Source organism: Neophocaena asiaeorientalis, unplaced genomic scaffold (assembly GCF_003031525.2).
Source record: "Neophocaena asiaeorientalis asiaeorientalis breed wild unplaced genomic scaffold, Neophocaena_asiaeorientalis_V1.1 scaffold9, whole genome shotgun sequence".
Lineage (NCBI taxonomy): Eukaryota > Metazoa > Chordata > Mammalia > Artiodactyla > Phocoenidae > Neophocaena > Neophocaena asiaeorientalis.
In genome coordinates, this window is record NW_020171825.1 from 1,314,081 (window position 1) to 1,327,752 (window position 13,672).

General features: G+C 41.9%; 1 protein-coding gene across 4 annotated transcripts in view; it reads right to left on the reverse strand.

Moving 5' to 3' along the window:
- CLYBL (citramalyl-CoA lyase) overlaps positions 1-13,672 on the reverse strand; it is a 245,318-nt gene that overhangs the window by 103,992 nt on the left and 127,654 nt on the right. For all 4 annotated transcript variants that reach the window (XR_003002557.1, XM_024740131.1, XM_024740143.1 and 1 more), the window contains exon 2: positions 4,156-4,342. Coding sequence is in view for 3 of the 4 variants with exons in the window: in XM_024740131.1 (XP_024595899.1) it covers positions 4,156-4,342 (187 nt within the window). In the remaining variant the exon portion in view is untranslated. The remainder of the gene's footprint in view (positions 1-4,155; positions 4,343-13,672) is intronic.

Here is a 13,672-nt window from a genome sequence, read left to right on the forward strand (position 1 = left end):
CGCAGTGGTTGATAGTCCACCTGCCGATGCAGGGCACATGGGTTCGTGCCCCGGTCCGGAAGATCCCACCTGCTGAAATGATAATAAAAAGTATGCATTCTTATAGACCTATCCTGTTAGATTACAATTTATTTTTTTTGCCTGTCTCTCCACTAGCCTTTGACTCCTCTGTTGGGGACCATGCAGCCATCTTTGTTCTCCTCCTGCTTGCCATGGTGCCTGGTTGAGTAGGTACTCAATATTTAGTTAAATATTTAAAATTTTACATATTTAAACTTAAATATTAAATAACTTTAAATACTCAACTAAAATAGCAGCTCTGGAACCCTGCCTCTATCTATTTTACTCCTACCTTCTTGGCCTCATCCCGTGTCATGGAGATTTCACCAGAAATCTGTGCATTACTTGGCTTATTTTCACTGTGTCCCAGCAAGCAGTGGCTTAGACAGCCCTGTATCTCCTCATGCATTTAACAATGAAAAGGAGATGATAGGAGGGTAATGGAGATGGTCTTTTCATCATCCATGTTTGGAAAGGTGAGCTGGTAGCGCCATCCTTGACATGAAGGAGCTGCTTAAACACAAATTGGATTAACAAAACAGGATTAGAGCCTGCTGGAAGGTGTTATATACTTATAAACTGCTCTGTGGAAGCTCCTCTTGTTTTCATTACAAGCCCATACTCCAAAAAGTCAGTCAAATGAAATATGGAATTAGTCAATTACTAAAAAAGAAATGAAATATCTAAAATGAAGTGACTAAGTTTTAATAATGCCAAGAAAGTTGAATTAGGCAATAATAGTTCAGTTTAGCAAAACCATAACTAGATCATTTGAAATGACAGTTTTAACATGGTAAGAAATAAACTCACTGAAAATGGTCTCTATTCTATCTCCTCCATCAAGAGGAATAATATTCAAACAAAAATATGATTAAGAGGTGACTTCAAGAAAGGAAAAATAATATGAGCTATGTGAGAAGTTTCAGACTTATCTGGACATTTCAAATGAATTGAAGTCCCTAGGTTTAAACGCATTAAAATCCCAAGACATTGAAAGAATCTGCAAATGTGAACCCGGCACTCCTGTCCGTAATCTTTGAGAAACTACGGAGTATACAAAGGTGACAAAAGATAAAGAGAAGCCAAGGCACTAACTTTCTGAGAAAGGAGGAATAGGTGAGTTATGTATGGAATATGCCAGCAGGTAAACTTGAGGCTGATTCCTGGCAAAAATTCTAAGAGGTTCAAATCTGCCATTTAATGACCCTGGACCCTGGACAAAACTTTGCTATAAGGAGTAAATGAAATAGTTAAAGCATTTATTATAGCACCTCTTACACAGAAAACTCTTGGTAGATGGTAGCTATTACCATTTTCGTCTCTCCAGCACTTCAAAGCAAAGGTGGTAACAACTAGGTAGAAAAATAATGTCTGTATACTTAACAAAGCCTAACTAGGGTTCTTCAAGATCAAGTCTCATCTAACTAACCTCATTTTTCTGGCAAGGTGGAGTATGTGGAGAGAGAAGGTATTGCTAGGCCATGTAAATCAGGAAGGTGTCTTCATTTTGAAATGGCATTAAATAAAATCTCTTATACTATTCTTATGAAAAGACTGGATTTTAGGAGAGTTAGGTGACTGATAACCATATTTACAGAACTGCTTCATGAACTTGACCTCTCCATGCTTGTTTCCTTATCTGTAGAAGGAGTACTACTTACTTGGTTGTTATACAAATTAAAGCCCTTAGAACAGTGCCTGGCATTTAGTCACCATTATATAAATGTTTGTTAAATGAACTCGAACAGAAGTTTCTAGTGGCATGCTTGCACAGCACTTGGCTCCAACCTCTTCAACATTTCTATCAGAAACTTGTTAAATTTTTCTATTGTGCTGGTCAAATTCTCAGATGGTATAAATGTTGGATGATGAAATCAAAATCCAAAAAGACATCGACAGGCTAGGGCTATGAAATTAAATATATGAGAAAAAATTAGGGAAAAAAGTGTTTTATAAGTACTAGCCTGGCTTGCCAGAACTCTCTGTGGACAAGAAAGGGAAATTTGGTTGACTCTAAGTTCAGCATATGTAAAACAGTGTGTCTGGCAATTAACGCAGTGGTTAAGAATCCGTCTTGCAATGCAGGGGACGCCGGTTCGACCCCTGGTCGGGGAACTAAGATCCCACATGCCGTGGGGCAACTAAGCCCACGCGCCACAACTATTGGGCTCGCGTGCCGCAAACTACAGAGCTTGCGCACCACAACTAGAGAGGAGCCCACGCATTGCAATGAAAGATCCCGTGTACCACAACTACGACCTGACGCAGCCAGATAAATAAATAAATAAAAATAAATTAATTAATTAATTAAAAAAAGAGAGAGAGAACTGCAGTGCTCTGACTGTCTGGACATAGATGCCAAGATGGTGGGCACAACTTGCCCATCATAAACTTTTCTCTCCCCTGCCCCTCCTTAGGTTCCTCCTCAGTAGTGGCTCCGGGTATAAGGATGGGCTTCAGAACACAGGTAAACAGGAAATATGAGGTAGGAATGAACCATATTTCAAACTCATCTGGGTAGCAGGAAACATCCTCAGGTGGGAATAGGAAGATAGCCTCAAGGTTTGTGAAGAAATATAGTTAGAAGTTTATCAGGGCACCTAATGGCTCACTGTGCTACAAGCTAAAGTAAATTCCCCTCTAATCATGATTACCACAGGACTTATCTAATCTATTTCCTATAGGAAATCAAGCTACTCCCAGGCATTTTATCAAGCTTATTCCTTGTAATAATCCCTATCCCTGACAAAAGAAGATTTTGTCATCCCACAGTACAGATAAAAAATTGAGGCAAAGAAGTAAAGTGAATTGCCCTGGGTCACACAGAACTAGAATTACAACTTAGTATCTAATCTTAGAGTGCACTACATGAGTTTTGGAAGGGAGCATATTGGAATCATATTATGTCCTTCAAGAAAAGCCCTATTTACCTTAATCTCTGCGAGAAAGAAGATTAATTGCATTTTCCTTGGTGCATGCCAAAGATATTGAGCAGATGCTTTAAATTCCACATGTTTATTCTAATCCTTTCCCAAACACTTGTAAAGTCTTGCTTTGACCATTAGAAAGATGCTGTAAATTAACTTAAAAAAATAAGCCAAATATTTGTTTGCTAGAATCTCTAAGGAAAGCAATTAATCAAGAATAGGACAACCACGCTATTTCAGGTCACCTAGGAAAAGAAACTATCCAAATAGATATAAATCCAGATGGCCAGCTCCTTCTGTGCCACCAGCCCCACAATCCATTCCCAGGCCAACCTCATTGTCTAGGGACTGGATAGATGAAGGTTGAGGGAAAGCATGTGTTTAATTTTAAAAGTTCCATGCAAACATCAGTTATTGTTAAAATAATTTATGTATTTCACCCAATTATTGAACAAATCTTTGTTCATTATAAAAACCTAGAAAAACAAGTTAGGCAAATCAAAATGAAACAAAAAGCACCCACTATGCTACCAGCCAGTAAGAACCTTTTGTACCTATTTACAAATTGGGTATTTTCTGCAACTCATTTCTCTGATCAGGCCATGAGAAAATCAGCCAAAAGCTGTAACCTTAAGGTTCTGCGTGTAGTTTCTCTTTAATTAAGGAGGGAAAATGGTGACTCATCCATTGACATCTATCTTTTCTTTTATTGGCACTTGTCCCAGAAGAGATAAGGCCACTACACAATATACCTGGCAGTAAAAAAAAGAGATAAATTCCTAATTCCATCTTACTGGTCTGAAAAATTTACACCACAATTCTAGGATTGAGTCATTTACCCAAACCAGCAAATATCACAGCCAAAATGGATTGAGTGTCTCTCTCTCTCTCTTTTTTGTTAAGTGTATATCTCTTTATCTATACACACACATAGTCACATATACTGAAGGCCATGATTTTAAATATATCTTGGCTGGATTCTTCCTGTCTCTCAGAGAAAAGAAACATACACATTCAGAACCCACACAAGGGCTGGTCAAGAATACATTGATAATCAGAAAAAGGTGAGTACAGTAGACTCTTTCCAAATAGTGAGCAGTGCTACCAGGAGAGCACCAAATTTCAATTCATTTCTTTTTTCCATCATAAGGAAAAATCATGCCATTACCTTTTTGTTCACAGCCACACCATCCTCACAGTCGAGTACTGCACAATCCACATTCAGAGAGGGAATCTTCTTAATTTTCTTTTCATCATTTCCAGGAACATAGAGCACGGCCCTTCGTGGAATGTATTTGTGATTGGGTGAGGAACTGTACCCAAGCCTGGACACATCAGCTGCCAGAGATGCTTTCCTGCAGAAGACATAATTAGAATTAGTCAAGAATAGAATTCATCTACACATTTTTGAAAAATCTTATTTTAATACAAAATTAAAATAGAAAACATGGATAATTTTTTTTAACTTATGGCAGAACATAATCACACATAACAACTAGGAAAACAATAATAACAGAAATAATCAAGCAACAGAATGTCATTTTGGCTGAGGTTTAAAAAATATATAATACTGTTCACTGACACAATCTTCTGAGAAAAGAAGGAAGGTGCAGCTATTTCTTCTTGGAAAAACACTTCCAGCATTAGTATGCTGTCCAGATAGCATCCATGGAGAAAAAAGTAAAGAAATTTACATCTAAAAGGTCCTAAAGAACAATACTATCTACAATTATATGAAAGTAAAAAGTAGAAAATGAACAATCTATGTAAACAAAGTCTATGGCTCTCTCCCTGACAATAAATCTTTTTAAGTAGACAAATAAGTGATTCAAGTTCAATTTTAACAACAGACAAGGATGGCCGGCTACTTCTTAAGTCAGCAAAGACCATTATTAGCTCTGTAATTATGGGCAACTTGATTGCTGGAAACTTCAGATTCTTCATCTGTAAAAATAATACTCATGTTGCAGGTTGCTGAGAAAATTAAGTTAAAGGAAATAATGCACATGAAGCGATCAGCCGGAGCCTGGGGGTTATCAGCTTGATGTGGTAGGTGGGTGTAGTGGGAATGGCAGCCACTGCAGCTGTTCTTAATGGAGAAACTCTAGCTGTCAGTAGCCCTGCCTGCTCGTAAACTCTGCTCTCTCCCCGCTTCTCCTATTATACTAAGTTTAGCCTCCTGTGGAAATAAGAGGAGTTGGCCAGAAGCTCCCTTGGCTCACCGCAGCTCTCTCCTCTAACCTGGTCCATAGTTTGGTCCCGTGAAAACCATGTTTTAGCCCATAACACATGGCAAAGGAAGATGAAATCAGCTTTCACAATCAACACCAGTTACATAATTTGAATCACCTGTGCAAAATAAAAGTGCAGAGCCCTTGTTCAAAATTTACTGGGAATTTCAAGATGGCAACAGAAAAACATCACACAAAGCACCAGACCCTTCTAAGCATAGGGCCATCCGTGACTGTGCAGGTCACACATCCATGAAACCAGCCCTGCCCATAACAGATGGAGCTATACGTCATGAAAATCCCAGTTAAAGAAAGGTGAAAGCCCCAGCAAACCTGATAACACCCTACTGTTTTACTCCCCCAGGGTAAACAGCATCATCCTTTCAAAACTATGCCAGCTGTATTCTTAATGAAAGCTCTTGACATTTAGTAGTTATCCTACGTTAATGCCATCAAATATTCTACACAGTTGTTAACATTTTGCCATGATTAGTGTGTCTTGTGACAATGTATCTCAAGAAAAAATCAGCGTCTTTTTGGTGGCCTATCAATTTTGTTAAGGGCCCCCTCATTCTTTCTTGAAGCTAACCTTAATTAAATCTAAAACGTGAGTCGAAGTCTTATTTTTCCATAACATAAGCATTGTGCTATGTGAGATATGGTGACATATAGATGGGTTTTAAAAGTGTACATATATTACAAGACATTTATCTAATATTGATATTAAATATAGTATGGACAGATAATTGAAGAATTCCCAAAGTATCTGTCATCATTTTGTACTGATTAAAAATATCTGATTTATCTTAAAAAAGAGAAAATATAATGATGTAATAGCAACAACCACATTTTACTTATTCGTACTGGAAACCAGAATTTGCAACATATGCATTTCCTTTAAAATCGTAAAAATGCAATTAAAAGAGATGAAATTTTTATTTACCAAGAAATGCTTAAGGCAAAATCACTCCTCATGAGGATTTGTTGTAACCGCACATGTAAAAGCCAAAGAGACCTTCATTTCATGAAAACTGAGATTTCCTCCATGCGAAATAGCTTCTGACTGCCAATTTGGATCCAGCCACTGTGATCTCCAAGCCACACCACCTGAATCTCAAAGCCTGAGCCACTCAGACATGGCTGACAGGTCATACCACTGTCACATGCTAAGCACTAGAGCAAATCATTCCTAGGATGTTTATATATGATGTGTAATTTTCTAAAACAGATGATCATTTAAAAAATCTTCTGCCACTCGTAAAGATGTTTCTGGCTTCCCAGATAAAGTCTCCTATAATCATTGAAACATTATTTTCCTCTTATAATCCCCTGCTCAAAAATTGTCAACAGCTCCCCATTATCTACAGGATAGGTAGATATCTACCTACATTGAATGTAGGTAATGTAGTCTCAGCTGAGAGCCCTTTTCGCAATTTATATCCCACTATTCCCATGTTGCAACTATCTACCCTCAGAAAATTAGATTATGACTGTCCACATATGCTGTATTGTTTCCATTGTACCTTTGCTTCTGCTCGAAAAGTATTTCCCCTAGGTTTATTTGAAACTTACAGATCTTTCTAGCTTCAAGGTTTATTTGAAACTTACAGATCTTTCTAGCTTAGTTCAATGTCCACCTAACTGCGGAGTCTTTTTTGACCATTCATCTTTAGACTCTCTCATCTTTAAAAACAGCATTTATCACTGGTAACCAAACCAGAACCAGCAAAGGACTGGCTCTGCCATCATGGCTAAAGTTAATCAAGGGGCACATGCATTCTGGAAAGCCAATGGATGCTACAAATCAAGACACTTAAGTTTCCTGCTTTTTGACCCAGTAATTTCAAGTAATTTGACCCCATTCCTTTTGGGAATTGCTATAGATTAAATGTGTCCTCCCCAAAATTCATATGTTGAAACATAATCCCCAATATGATGGTATTTGGAGGTGGGGCATCTGGGAGGTGACTAAGTCACGAGGGCAGAACCTAGGAGAATAATGCCCTTATAAAAGAGACACCAGAGGGCTTCCCTGGTGGAGCAGTGGTTGGGAGTCCTCCTGCCAATGCAGGGGACGCGGGTTCGTGCCCCAGTCCGGGAAGATCCCACATGCTGCGGAGTGGCTGGGCCCGTGAGCCATGGCCGCTGAGCCTGCGCTCCGCAAGGGGAGAGGCCGCAACAGTGAGAGGCCCGCGTACCGCAAAAAAAATTAAAAAAAGAGACACCAGAGAGCTCCCTAGCCCCTTCTGCCATGGGAGGACTCAGTGAAAAGGCTGACATTTATGAACTAGGAAGTACATTATTATCAGACACTGAATCTTCTAGAGCATTGATCTTGGACTCCCCAGCCCCCAGAACTGTGAGAAATAAATTTCTGTTGTTTATAAGCCACCCAGTCTATGCTATTCTGTTACAGCAGCAGCCCAAATGGATTAAGGCAGGAATCTATCTTAAGAAAATGAACAGGAATAAAACTACATATATATAATATTAAGAACTGAAAACAACCTTTAGGTCCAACAGTAGGATAAATTACAGTACCTACATTCAATGGAATATTATGCCATCATTAAAAATTGTGTTTATAAAAATATTTAATGTGAAGTGAAGATTGTTATTTTTAAACAGAGGATATAACATTACATATGCAATAACATCTCAACTTTATAAAAAATACAAAGAAAAATATCTGGAAGGAAATACATCAAAATGTGATTAGGGATGCCTCTGAATTTTAGAATTTGGGATTAAGACTTTTCTGCTTCCAGGGACTTCCCTGGTGCAGCAGTGGTTAAGAATCTGCCTGCCAACGCAGGGGACACAGGCTCGAGCCCTGGTCTGGGAAGATCCCACATGCTGCGGAGCAACTAAGCCCACGTGTCACAACTACTGAGACTGCGCTCTAGAGCCCACAAGCCACAAGTACTGAAGCCCATGTGCCTAGAGCCTGTGCTCTGCAACAAGAGAAGCTACCGCATTGAGAAGCCCATGCACAGCAACAAAGACCCAACGCAGCCAAAAATAAATAAACAAATAAAAGATTTTTCTGCTTCTGCAGTTTTTTCCTATTTTGCACATTTACCAGAAGAAGCATCACTCTTTTTTAAAAAAAATCCTTTTATAATAGGCTTAAAACAAACCAATATAATCACTTGAAAGGTCTCAAGTGGCAGCATAATATGGTGGAGAGAATAAGAACCACCTATATGAAATTGCTGATATCTAACCATTTTGGCCTACAAAAATGCTAATTTTATGTGGTTCACGCCAATATTGTGACTGGCAGTCAGAAGATGGGGTGAGAAGCAAGCAAGAAATGTCAACTTCCTCTTAGGTGAGAAGCAACATAATAGCTGTCGCATACAGGGGAGAGCTCACCACAGGCAGTAAAGCAGTATGTACGTCCATAGCTACTATGATCATCTGACACCTGTCACCCACATGTGATGCTGGTCCGTGTAGACCAGCATCAGGAATCTTGTTGGACACAAGTGCCCTCAACTAGATAACAAACTAGCCGAGGGAGGGGAAGTCTTACGTCTCCCCCACGTTGCTTACCACAGGGTCTTGCAGACAAGAGCACAGAATTCCTGTTACCTCGTTACCCAACCAACGCCAGCTATCCAGAAGTGGGTATGTAAGACTGATCTGCAACCACACTGTCCTTATTCTTCTTGGGCAAGAGTCAAGTTTTAGTGGTGATTACAGGTAGGAGGTCATTTTTATTCCCTCTCTCCTTTGCCATCCTGGAAGCTTTAACCCAACCCATGGCCTGTTGCTTCTCCTTTGTTTATCTCCTCCTTCCTGTAAATACAGATGACGTCCTAGTTTGGGGCCTCGTTCACCTTTACCGAGATGACTGTGGAAGCCTCTTATTTATCCTCACTGCCTCCACTTTGTTCTCTTGTTCATACATTCAGTGAGTACTTAGGAAGCATGCACTGGGTGACCTGCGCAGGGTCTCCACGAGCACACCTGGCAGGTCCCTTTGTGTAAATTAGAAAAAGGTGTCCCCTCGAGCCTGCCAGCAGGTGGAAGGGCAAAGAGGTGCCCGGCAACTTTGATGCGTCGAGGAGAGCTGAAGCTCAGCCCCACGCGTGGCTTCTGTAGGCACCCTGATCAGGGCACACCCCGTACAACCAACCGCATGAGATTGCCCTGACCGGCACTGTGCTGAGCACTGCAGGGAGGCGGCCCAAAAGATATAGGTCAAGTCCAGAAGGTCCAGGGAGGAACACCCAGAGGATGGCCTGCAAGCAGCTCAGGAAGGCTAAAGGTCTGTACAGGATGAAGCTTCAGGGAGAAAGATCAAAGGCAGCAAGACTGTTTGGAATAATAAGGAGGAGAAAGGTGTAGAGGGGGTTTGGGCTTCAGGTCCTGTTGCAGACTCTGAGGTCCCAGAGGGGGCTGTCACTGGGCAGATGGCAGGAGCCCGTCGTGGCTTCCCCAAACCTCCCTCCTCCCGTACTGCTGGCGTGTCCTCTCCTTCCCCCATCTCCGGCTGTTTCAAAATCTGTTCCCTACTTGAGTTGTGTTCAGCACTGACTACTGCGTATGAATACAATTGCAGCAGGTGCAAGATCTAACTTATTTTATTTTATCTTACATATTTGGAGTTAGGGCCTCTTGATAGTCAACATGTAAATATATTCAAACAATATGCAAAACAGGGGCGTAAGATGAGTTGAAAAAAATCTGGTAGCCTTATGGTGAGTTCTCTCTACAGAGGGACCTTTTTTTAGATAAGACATCCCTTGGCAAGTCCAGGGGTTCTTCTGGCTGGAGGGGGGTCCCTACTGGCCTTGTTTGGGTCTTCTCCCTTTCCTCCTCCACCTGATACCACTTATTAACCATTTATACCACAAGAGGCAGAGCTAGTCCCTAATACTGCTGGGGTTCTCCACCTGGGATTCAATATCACCACCACCTGGGGAGCTTTTAAAACTTGTCAATTCTGGACCCCACCCAGTGCAATCAAATTAAATTCACTGGTAATAGGGCCCAGGCTCAGTATATAATTTTTTTTTTTTTTTTTTTTTAGCTCTCTAGGTTCTTGCCACTTAAGTGAGGTGTTGCTATAGACCAAGCTACACTGGTCTCTTATCTGTTCTCATATGAGACTCTCCCATGTCTCATGGGAGCAACTACCATCACCATGTGGGAAGTTGTTAGAAATGCAGAGTCTACGGCCCCCACCCCAGTCCCACTGAATCAGAAGCTGCATATTAACAAATCTCCAGGGGATGCTTATCTCATGAAAGTTTGAGAATGCTGTTCTAGGCTGACTCAAACTCCAGGGCATAGTGGAATCACCTGGGGAGCTTTCAAATACGCTGTAGCTAAAGCTCAGTCACAGAAATTCTGAAGTCATTGGCCTGGGGCAAGGCTGAGGCTCTGGAATTTAAAAGCCCCATAGGTGATTCAGATGTATAGCCAAGTTGAAGGACCACTGTACTAGATGATCCTAATGTGCAGCCATTGCCCTAATGCAGGAAATTTTGCTCCAACGAAAACTTCTCTTAAGTGAGTCATGTGTTACTATTATATACAAGTAGATGCTACGAAAGTAATAATAAAGTCATAACTAAAAATGCAGCAAACTTGGGGAAAAAATCCATGTTTAAGGAAAAGTCTTTCTGATAAAAAAAATGACAAACTGCTAACAATATTTGAAATAGCAGCAATAATTAAGCTAATGTCCATTTGAGGATCTGCCATTTGATATGTGACTTCTCATCCAAGCTAGTGGTTTCTTTACTTAGCTGATAGCTAGCACAGAGGTCTCTACTTTGGCTGCACATTACAATCACCTGGAGAACTTAGAAAAAGAAAAACACCTCAGGCCACACTGCAGCCCAATTAAATCAGAGCCTTGTGGTGAGTCGCAGGCAACAGTGTTTCTTTAAAGCTTCAAGGGAGACTCCAAGGTGCAGCCAAGGATGAGAACCTCTGCACCATGGTTTCGAAGTACCACCAAAGTGTCTTACTGGTCCTAGAAAGGATCTGGGATTGCTGGACTTTAAAAGTTGCCAGCACGTAATCCTACCATATTTAATAGGCAGGGGAGCTGGGTACCAATTATGCAACTCCCACTAATGAAGTGACTGGGAATGATAACTTTGAGAGGAATGGCAGTTTTCCTTGCTTGGAAACCATGATGCTGTACATGCCCACCCACTGAATCAGCAGCCATCATGGCAGGGTTTGGAAGTGGGGGGCGGGGGAGAGGGTGATCACCAAGAAGTCCTTGCTGAGCCTGTAGTTCAAACTAGATTCTTAGATCAAGTCCATAGTGAATAGAAGAAGTCTGCTAATTTCCAACTGCTTGAGGGTCCAAACCTCAAGCTCCCAGGAGGCAGAGTGAGCAAGGATAGGGCATGTGAAATAAAGGAAGTCCCTGCCAGTAGCAGGGACTAAGCTCTTCAGATGCTGAGAGAAGCTTGTGGGGGGAAAGCATGAGTGATGAAACTGGGGAATATTCTGCCTGGCTCCCACTCTTTAGGAACTTTCTATTTGTCTTCTGCAGTGAGGGATATATTGGGTTAGCCAAAAAGTTAGTTCAGGTTTTTCGTAAGATGTTACGGAGAAACCCAAACAAACTTTTTGGCCAACCCAATAGCTCCAGGGCTAGAAAATGCTCTATCCTTACCCAACTTAGTTTCTCATGACCAGTGAGCCCTGAGGTAACAAAATAGTTGCATCAGAGGAGTTTTGCTGAAGCCAGTACTGGTGCCTCAGGTTCGGGTATTACACTGCTGAATCTTACCCATTTATGTATTTTCCAAAAAGTCACATTTCCCCTTAGGTGGAGCCAGTGTAACTTAAATTTACAGCTTTCACAAAAACCACAAGATCATCTCAGTAGATGTAGAAAAAAGCATTTGACAAAATCTTTTATGATTAAAACAGTCAACAAACTAGATTTGAAGGGGAACCCCCAAATCCTGAGAAAGGCCTAAATTGAAGGCAGTACAAACAGAATCCCAGTTTAACAAATATCAATCCATCTAGCCTCTCGTTGGCTGAGAACTCTCCAGTGCTCCAGTAAAGTGTCCAACCTCATGCTATTTTGCTTTTGAAGTTCTAATGAATTCATATTCCAGGAAAAGCCCTGTATATCAGACACTTTTACAAATGCTGACCCAACTCACGGTTGGCTTACTTAACAAATCTGTTTTTGTTTAGGTGAAATGTGTTTATATAGCAATTGGAGTTTTAAAAATAGCAATTGGTTTTTTTTTTTTTTTTGCGGTATGCGGGCCTCTCACTGTTGTGGTCTCTCCCGTTGCGGAGCACAGGCTCCGGACGCGCAGGCTCAGCGGCCATGGCTCACAGGCCCAGCCGCTCCGCGGCATGTGGGATCTTCCCGGACTGGGGCACGAACCCGTGTCCCCTGCATCGGCAGGCGGACTCTCAACCACTGCGCCACCAGGGAAGCCCAGCAATTGGGTTTTTTTTTTTGTTTTTTGTTTTTTTTTTTTTAGCAATTGGGTTTTAATGTTAACTCATATTTAGTTCTTGTTAGAAAATCTGACAGGCTTTTCAAAATACATTGGTGAGGGACTTCCATGGTGGCACAGTGGTTAAGAATCCACCTGCTGATGCAGGGGACACGGGTTCGATCCCTGGTCCGGGAAGACCCCACACGCCGTGAAGCAACTAAGCCCGTGCGCCACAACAACTGAGCCTGAGCTCTAGAGCCCGCGAGCCACAACTACTGAGCCCACGTGCCACAACTATTGAAGCCCACGCGCCTAGAGCCCGTGCTCCGCAACAAGAGAAGCCACCGCAGTGAGAAGCCTGCGCACCGCAACGAAGAGTAGCCCCCACTCGCCGCAACTAGAGAAAGCCCGTGCGCAGCAACAAAGATCCAATGCAGCCAAAAATAAATAAAATTTAAAAAATATATACATTGGTAAGTTGGGGAAGGGAGGGTTTTATGTCAGCACACACAGGTCAGGAACCAGGGTGTGTTGGCTAGATGCTGCTTTCAACCCCAGATCTGATTCTAGTTTTCACTAGGTAACAAGTGATCACTAGGGGGTCAGATCCTTGGGAAAAGCACAAAGATAAAACGAAGTCCCTGCAATTCTCAGGCGGTGACCACTCAGCCCTTGTCAGGTGGCTGAGGCACTGAGGGGCCAGAGTCCGTGCAGAGATGGGTAGAACGTGACCACATGGAGTGGGGAGCACAGGGGGCTTGGGGTATGGATCGGCCACTGAAGACCAAGTGCTTCCCATGTCCTGGAACCACCATGTGGGGTCACACTGCCGCCTCCCTAGGAAGCAAGGGCTACAGGAACTTGGCATTAGGGTAACTTCTGTCATATTCAGTGAGAGAGGACCTAGCCCTGTTCTCAGGGGGGCTGAAGTGGATTCTCCTCCGGGTCTCCCTCTCCTCCCATCTTAAGTAAGAGGTACCCTTTCCCAGGGCCTCACAGCACCAGGCACTGA